Raw genomic sequence first — 8,921 nt, 5'->3', positions numbered from 1 at the left:
GAGATTGGGACTATCTTAATCTCTTGCAAATTCCCATTCCCTTGCTTTCGCGCTATCAAACACACTGCTACTGCTAGGCAATCACCTGGTGACCATTGTTGTACGTCTGCTTCATATCATTATATCCCTATATAGTGACTAACAGGTGCTGCAGGACGAACGACCGCTACTGCCGCCACCAGCAGCACCAGGAAATAGAACTGAACGCCCAACATGTAAATTGTTGTTGTTCTGTATAGCTTTGTGATGAAGTGCCCACATGGAAACCTGACATTAGATATCCACATACTCGAGTAGCATCAAGGATAATTTGCATCATGGTTGACAAACTAACACCACACTTAAGAAGTTGAGATACACTTCAACGGAAGAATATAATAAACAGTTCGAGCAAATGTTAACTAAGCTTGTACGCGTGCTCCCAGGAAAGCTCTTCAAGAATCTCAATTTCAAGAGTCCATCTGATCTATCTCAGAAAAAAAAAGATCGAGCATGACTGCAAAGTAGAACAAAGTATGTTATATCATACAAAAATGGGATAAACTAATACATATTTAATTATTGGTGCAAACCATATCCTGATAGGGCTATCTCTAGTTTTATTGAAACACGCTGAGAGAAATATTTCCTCCTCGATGCAACCACAAAACTAAAATTTCCAAGTTAGGCAAGAGACATACCTGTCAAAAGATTCTGTTCTCCCATTTCAGCATCTCCGTAGCCCAATTCTTAATGGGATTCGCTCGAGCAATCATAGCATCCATGTTGGGATAAAAAAAGATCCAATCCTCTTTTAATGTGCACATCATATCAGCATGGAAGTCGCATGCACTGATAATTTCTTCATTACAAATGCTATGGTCTCCATGAGCCATTCCAACAAAGTCCTCGTAACGCCCATAATATGATTCATGATATGGGTGAACAATTTTTTTCCCTAGAAACTCACAGTGGAAGCAACGAACTTTCGTCCAAACAAAAGTAATTATATTATCAGACTTCTCATAAAAAAGGAAAAACACAAAGCTAAGTGCAAAAGATGGATCTAAAAGCCAATGAAGAGAACCCATTGATACGGAAATTTAGAGTACGTAAGCTGCCTAGGGACACATTACTATCCACCAAAATAGTTATGGTGGGACTAAAAATTGCACCAGGCAAACATGCCATCACTGTCGAGGATGTGGAAATATCACTGTGTTTGGCCCAGTGTTCGGAAAAGAATTGAGCAAAGCTTCATTAATTCTGATTCATTGATTTCATTGGACCAACAATTCAATGACTGGATGTAATTTTCTCGGAGGAGCCACCACAGATTTTGGGTAATCTATATATCTTATACAAACATATTTGGAAAATGGCATTTCTAATAATTCATGCTTCTACAATGCCAGCTACACTAATTGTAGTTTACCAGTGTTTTAACTACAAATTTCCACAGCAACACAGGGGGCATCCTTCTAGTACATGTTCAGAAGTTCAGATCGCTAAATGATTAAGGAAAATGCTTAAGTGGTCTAATACTTTCACGTTTTCAATTTCTAATATTTGAGATGCCCATCTTTAAACCTTAAGAGACTTAAAAAAAGTATGAGGCTTAATCATGCTAACTATAACCAGTTTCTGTTAGTACGCAAAGAGGGAAGCTTTGAGTACATAGGCTATACACAATTCTGGAATATGCATGTAGAGCATAAACATAATTGCACTACAAAGTAAGGAGGTTCTTCTAATTCTCACAAGCCAAGCACTCTTGTTTTACCACTTCTATTTCAACTAACTATGCAAATCACAGAATACAAGATACCTACTGTGTGAAAGAGAGCTGAGAGCATACCATCAGATATCCAAGAACTAAATACTGGGACGCACAGGGGAGGTGTTTCCTTGTCATCTTCATCATCATTGCTGCATTCAGCGAAGAACAGTACTGGATCTGTGGCAGCAGAATTTGATCCCTCACGTGTTGCCCAAAAGGTGATGAGAGAGTATTCAAATTTGCCCTTTTTCTTAAAAAGATCAGCAGTTCCACCCTTGACCGCACTGAGGATTCACACCACAAATAACTTGAAGTTCATAGTGCACCAATATAGAGCAAGACAGGAGAAGGGAGCATTAAAAAAGATGCATAATAGTTACACTTCAAGTATGTTCCTTTTTACAAATGTTTTTACGTAAGAATATAGGAAAATATATTCAAACATTTATTATAGAGACATATTAAGTTATCAAGTACTTTCCATGGGACAAAATGACTATAGTCTTTCACGAAGTTCCTTATTACCGACATTATATAGCGTAACTTGGTGACCTTTGAATTACATTGTACTATGCACAAATTGACAGAAATAGCTGTTACACTTTAGTATTTATGACAAACTACAACTTGACAACTTACTGATTTGACGTTGATAGAAATATATGAAAATTTGGATCCTAAAATACAATACTAAAAGTTAAGTATTGGCCGATAAACAAATAATTTTCATAAGTGTTAGAACTTATTACCACTTTGCTCCTGCAGATATGTTTTCAAATTTATAATTAACAATATGTAAATATATGAATATTATTTAAAACCATCACAACCTCAAGGCTTTTGATTTCTTCTACGATCACTACAAATACATATAGCCATAAATGAAATCCATGTACAGATATATTAATGTGAGATATAACACGTACAATTGTACTTACAAAACAAAAACAAATATGTGTATAGTTTTGCCTTGTCATATTTAGTTATAACGGTGAACCATCAAGCAAAAGGTAGTGTGATTTTATTTGCTCTGCACTATTCTTCTCACATGTGATAATTTCTTATTTTGAACCAAATACAATTCCATTCCACAAACAGCAAGAGCAGATGGGTGCTGAAGAAGCAAAACATGTTGTATGAAGTTACATTAGATGGCATGTACGGCATGAAATGTTTGATCACATCGAAAATAGTATGTTGGAGAAGCTAAGCAACCTCTAGTTGTGGTAATGACAAAAAAATAAATTATTAAAGACGTATTATAATGAATATGCAAAGATGACATATAGTGTCGTACGCTTATGAGGATTATTACAATTTGGCAGAGTATAGATTTGTGTCCTCTTAGGGAAGTATGACTACGGAAATAGTAGTACATGAACTATTTGTCATAGCTAGGTCTGAACATTAGGATTTCCACAGATTTTCTCGAAATGGATAGAACAGCATAAAACCCGAGGCATAGGGCATGAAGATTTAATTTACGTAGTTGACAAAATCAACCTATAAGATATAGGAGAAAGAAGCATAGTCCTTTCTGGAACAAAGTTCTTGTCAAGATTCTAAAGATTTCTTATATTGCATTAGATATGTATAATATACGTATATAATGAATGACACACGTATGCAGAGAACATGATTAATTAGTTGTTCCTAGTTCGATCAAACTTTCATTAAGAAAAGTATATATTAGGCCTAAAAGTTGCAGGTTTCCACCTGAAATATACATATAGAGAAATATTCTTTCATATATCTAAGATGAAGTTTTCACAAAAGCGGTACATTCCTCAGATTACAGCTAGTAGTTGGCAAAAAATTCAGTGGCTGCCATGGCCTTTCCCCATTTTGTCTGTTCTCCACAAAGGAAATAATATTTTCAAGTACTGTAGGTTTATCACTTCATTTTATCCCCAATAAAATGGCTGTAAAGCTCTAATGGTACAAAGACAAAACAGTGATTAGGCACATACTCCAATTCGGAAAATAATCAATAGCAGGGAATTGATGAGTTTCTGTTACAATGATCTGAATAAATTTCCAATAGTCACCTCATATTTTGTACCAACAACCCTGATCTCTGATGAAGCATCCCCTTGTAGCCGTAACCCCACAACAAAGTGTGCCTGACCCAAGTAAATCCATCCTTATATCCACATAGAATATGAAGTCGGTAACTCCACATGCCAAATAAAAAAGGTAAAGAATAGGATCCATGCACTTCTGATATATTCTTTTTATAGAGCTTAAAATTCATCTTGTAGCTGTCATGGTTTTGCCTAGCAACCTAATACATGAGAAAGGAAATGTTGTGGTGTAAACCCATAGTTTGACGATGTGATGAATGTACCTTTCATAAAAAAAGTGCAGTTAAAATGCAAAGACTATAGTAGAAAGTAAAGAAACAGTGGAAGAAGAAACAGTTCAGTTCTTTCTAATTGGTAAGAAATTGTGTAGCTAATCACTATGTTGAAATTCAAAGACAATCAAGAAAAGTTGGTGGGTTGAAAGCCATACAACATTCGCATTATCTCGTGATGTTCAGGACATAGTACACAGATTTATCCGCTGGAGGAAGCATTCTCAGCCGAAAAATAAATGCTATTTAGTGTGGTTACCAAGTTCTGTCATCAACGAAAGGCGAGGATGCCAATAGTAAGCACTCTATGATTTCTGTACAAATTATGTAATGGAAGCGTTTTTTTATGACTTCAGCAGAAGTACTATGATATTTCTACACATTATGCAATGGACGGGAAGCAATTTTCAACCAAAGAAGAAAACACATTGAATACCTTAGTGGATTATTAGATGCTATCGTATTTCTCTTCAATGTAGTAACAATTGAACTCCAGAAGTAATTCACTTGTGTGTAGGAAGTTGATCCTGCAAGGCATGAGATGTATTCAATATAAAGGAAAATTTTATCTGAGCATAAGGTACATTTGATACTTGGAAGTGGAACTACCCCTCTACAATATGCTACAAATAGGCATACTTCTAATTTCAGTCATTTACTGAACAACATTTTCAAATGCTCTGATTATGATCAACTTCAGTTATAAAGATCACATAATTTGAACTAACACTATGAAATTTAGAAATCATCTTAAGGGCTTGAACTTACTCGACGGCAAAAAATCTGTGCGCTGGCCCGTAACATATATATACATAGCAGCCAACTCTTGCAGATCGCTCCTCTCTAGTGAAGTACCTAAATAAAAAAATCTCAGCTAAAAAACAAACAGTAGAGACCTTTTGAAAATAGGAAGCAAACAAACCGAAGGATACTCTTTGGAAAATTTTAATGATTAGGACAACTGTTGCATATATCATACTGCACTAAATTATTAAGATAGGTAGAGTTCTACTTCATCTTCCTGGTGGAATGCGAACAACATAAAAACTTATGGTGAAATAACTCATTTGTAGATGAGAGGGTAGAGTTAGAAGAAAGACACAATTTGAAACTTAAAATTGTGTTATACTTCGACTGTCCAGGTGCAATTAGTATGCAGTTTAGTTGCAAACCGTACCTCATACAACTAAAGCGCCAGTGCTGGTTGAAAATATGAATGTCCTTAGTGAATACAAATGCAGTTTTGGAACACAGTACATGAAAGACTTAACAAATTCGTTAGGAAAAGTCTTCTATATGAATTCAACTATTGGCAACTTAACAATTCATCAAACACTTCCAACGCATTGTAAAATAGAAAGAAATAATTCAGATTCAGACTCGCGGAGGAAAGGCCATGCGAAGAGAAAAGACGTTGTTTGCTGGACAGAGTTCCATAACACCAGTTCGATCTCACCATTGTCGACCGATACGCCTAGGTCCGGCCACTTGCAGGACATATGTGTGCTGCTTGTCTCACAATGTAGCTCCTCATTGATCGGCACCGCCCCAACACCGCATCTGTTTGACTATTTCCTCTAAAGAATAAACGACCTCGCATTTAGAGAAAGAAGTAGTGACAATCTTAGAAGAAAGACACAATTTGAAACTTGAAATTGTGTTATACTTCGACTGTCCAGGTGCAATCAGTATGCAGTTTAGTTACAAACCGTACGTCATACAACTAAAGCGCTAGTGCTGGTTGAAAACATGAATGTCCTTAGTGAATACAAATGCAGTTTTGAAACACAGTACATGAAAGACTTAACAAATTCGTTAGTAAGACTCTTCTATATGAATTCAACTATTGGCAACTTAACAATTCATCAAACACTTCCAACACATTGTAAAATAGAAAGACATAATTCAGATTCAGACTGGCAGAGGAAAGGCCATGCGAAGAGAAAATACGTTGTTTGCTGGACAGAGTTCCATAACACCAGTTTGATCTCACCATTGTCGACCGATACGCATAGGTCCGGCCACTTGCAGGACATGTGTGTGCTGCGTGTCTCACACCATGTAGCTCCTCATTGATCAGCACCGCCCCAACACCGCATCTGTTTGACTATTTCCTCTAAAGAATAAACGACCTCGCATTTAGAGAAAGAAGTGGCGACAATCACGCGACGGAGAAGCAAAATAGGTCACGGTACATGAAGCTACCAGGCACTCTCACTAATCAATCACAAAATAGGCTGTGTACATGAAGCAATTGCATCCTAAAAAATTGGAAAAGTGATTACTCGAAGAAGAAAATTTGGAGAGGGGGTAGGTTATTTGCCTTTTCAACTAAGACGCCGGGAGCAACCGCAGCGACCCTTCCTTCTTCCTCTGGACTGAAAGCAGCCACCACCCGGAGACGGAGCGGCGGCACTTCCTTCCTCGTAGCAGGGAGCAGTCCAGATCTGGCCGCCGTCTTTGTCGCCGCCATGGATAGGCACGGTCCCAGGATTTCCATCCAAACACGCTTGGGCTGTTGGACCTCCAAAATATCAGAAGTTCTCAATAGATTGAACGTGGAGTTTGTTATGTGAGAATAAAATAGATTGGACGTGCGGGCCGTAAATTGAACATGTAGTTCTCCCTTGATTGAACGTGGAGAAGTTTTCCATAGATTTAACATGGAGTTTGTAAGAAAAAAAAGGTTGGATCTTGCGGGCCATAAATTGGACGTGGAGTTCTCCCTAGACGTGGGGAACTTTTTTATAGATTGAACGTGGAGTTTTTCTAAAAAAATAAAAGATTGGGCATGCAGGTCATAAATTGAACGTGGAGTTATCCTGAGATTGAACGTGGAGTTTGTCAAAAAAAAAGATTATACATGGAGTTTGTGTAAAAAAAAGATTCTACATGGAGTTTGTTCCAAAAAAAATATTGAACCTGGAGTTAATCTACACCGTAATTATTAGGTCCCACCAGATTAACGGCTTGTAAAATCTAATTAACGTGGGAATTTTTAGGAAGTCTAGAATTAGTATAGGTATAGATAGATAGATATAGATAGATAGATAGATAGATAGATAGATAGATAGATAGAAGATGTTTTAAGCAAACACAGGTATAAAACAAAGAATACAACAACATAGGTGAATGCACAAACCCCTTGTTTCTGGGAGTAGCTCTTCAACGCAGCTTTGACCTTCCTGACATAGAAGTTTTGGTCAGCCTTAAAAAATTTCTGAATCTCTGAAATGAACATTTTTTGGTTTTCAGATAAGAACTCCGAGCTTGAGGCCAACTTTTCCAGTTGTTGAACCTGCTCATCTGACTTGGTAGGTGAAGATTTGGGTGACAAAGACATGGTGAGTCCCTCAAATCTGCAGTTCTTGACTGCATGGGTCAGCATTGTTGACAACTCAGTCGAATTCATGTTCAGGGCTGACAGGATGAATTTCTCCAGTGCTTTAGGGTGAGGGTGCCATGAATTAACAGCTGCTTCCCTAAAGGCATTGAGGTACACATCAGACATATGATGACCATGTTGCTCTGCTATGTCGATGGCTGACCAAACATCAGCATTGCTCTTGAGCAGGAACTTGATAGCATCATGCTCAGTCAGATGGTGGAAGAGGCGACGGAGGAAGGCGATAAGGCCATAGAGGGAGCAGCACTCTATTCGCATAAGGGCATTGGTGCATATCATGTCCACCTCAAAGTCAAGCGCATACTCATGCTGCGTGGAGATTACAGAGTCATACCAGATGGTGTTGAAAATGATGTTGGAAATGAACTCATGTGATTCGCTCCCGTTGGCGGATGGCTCTCGCGTGCGCTGGCTCTGGCGACGCCCTGGTCGTCTCAGCGGCGCCGCCGCTGCCACCCTCGCCCCTGGCCTCGCCCGCGGCCGGCCTGCCGGCGCCCCCCTCGCCCGATTCCCCGCCGTCTCCTCCGGCTGTTCCTCCGCGCGAGTCCTGGGCGGACCTTGCCGAAGCTGCCGATGTGGCTGCGGGCCGCCCCATCGCCTGCCGCGACCGCATCCCGCCCCGCGCTCCGGTCCGGCCGCCTCCATCCGTCACTGCCGGCGGCCGAACTCCCAGCGGCCTCCCGCGGGACCGATCGGCGCCACCGGCGGCCGTCGGGCGCGCTGCCGTCTCCTGGGTCGAAAGGGGACGCCTTGGGGTCTCGGGCCCCTCCCCGGCAGCGTCGTGCTGGCGGCTGGGACGTTGCCGGCCGCGCCGACCGCGGTGCTGCGCTCGACTCCTGGCGGTCCCCCGCGTTGGCGGCATCCGCCTCTGCTCCGGCCGGCCAGTCACCGGCGGCGGCGCTCGCGCTCTCGGGCATCCTTGTCTGGAGAGCCCCCTTTCGCCCGTTCATTTCCTCCTTCGGGGCTGCTCCCTCCCTGTCTCCGGCCGGCCGGCGTGCCGTGCCCTGGCCGCGCCGCCCTCGTCCTGCCCCGGCGGCGACCTCCGCGGCGGCGCCTGGGGAAACCCTCGTGCCCCGGTTGGTTGCCCCGGGCCGGTTGTTTCGGGCTGCGCTGCTGCTGGGCCTCCCTAGGGCCCAACCAGTCGGGCCTTCCCCCGGGCTGTCGGCTGCTGGACCCCTAGGTGGGATGCAGGCCGCCGACCGCTGCGTGGGCCGGCCGTCCAGCCAGGCCGCGCGTGGTGTGGCCCAGCAGCGCCCCCCGGCGCGGTCTGGCCCGTCCCGGCGCTCGATTTGGCCCCCTGTAGGGTTTCCTCGTGCCCCCCGTGCCTCGCCCCTCGCTCCCCATCCCGCCACCACGCAGGCCGCCTCCCTTGTCCCCTCCGGCCGCCACACCCCCTCGCC

The 8,921-nt window shown here is 42.2% G+C and overlaps 1 protein-coding gene and 1 long non-coding RNA gene across 2 annotated transcripts; one reads left to right on the top strand and one right to left on the bottom strand.

Annotated features, from left to right (window-relative positions):
- Positions 1-216: 216 nt before the first annotated feature.
- On the bottom strand, positions 217-7,393 carry LOC119267836. The gene is made up of 9 exons (XM_037549274.1): positions 7,258-7,393; positions 6,109-6,630; positions 5,572-5,692; positions 4,884-4,970; positions 4,552-4,642; positions 3,808-3,882; positions 1,838-2,043; positions 681-964; positions 217-496 (listed from the first exon to the last, which is right to left on the bottom strand). Exons 3-8 carry the CDS (start codon positions 5,612-5,614, stop codon positions 684-686), a joined length of 783 nt encoding a protein of 260 aa, XP_037405171.1. The 5' UTR covers positions 5,615-5,692; positions 6,109-6,630; positions 7,258-7,393; the 3' UTR covers positions 217-496; positions 681-683.
- LOC119267837 lies at positions 7,369-7,889 on the top strand. Its single transcript, XR_005132708.1, has 3 exons — positions 7,369-7,459; positions 7,534-7,611; positions 7,690-7,889. It is a non-coding gene; the product is annotated as an uncharacterized LOC119267837 (long non-coding RNA).
- The last annotated feature ends 1,032 nt before the right edge of the window (positions 7,890-8,921 follow it).

This window comes from Triticum dicoccoides, chromosome 3A (assembly GCF_002162155.2).
Source record: "Triticum dicoccoides isolate Atlit2015 ecotype Zavitan chromosome 3A, WEW_v2.0, whole genome shotgun sequence".
In the NCBI taxonomy this organism is placed as follows: domain Eukaryota; kingdom Viridiplantae; phylum Streptophyta; class Magnoliopsida; order Poales; family Poaceae; genus Triticum; species Triticum dicoccoides.
The sequence above is the reverse complement of the archived record's forward strand: the minus strand, read 5'-3'. Positions and strand labels throughout refer to the sequence as shown.

Bases quoted from the DNA above. Each gene is read 5' to 3' on its own strand.
- LOC119267836 (XM_037549274.1), bottom strand. From the start codon at position 5,614: ATGTCCTGCAAGTGGCCGGACCTAGGCGTATCGGTCGACAATG. The intron at 4,971-5,571 runs GTGAGATCGAAC...TTTTTTATTTAG, and splicing joins AGGCGTATCGGTCGACAATG to GTACTTCACTAGAGAGGAGC. The intron at 965-1,837 runs GTATGCTCTCAG...TTTGGACGAAAG, and splicing joins TAGTTCTTGGATATCTGATG to TTCGTTGCTTCCACTGTGAG.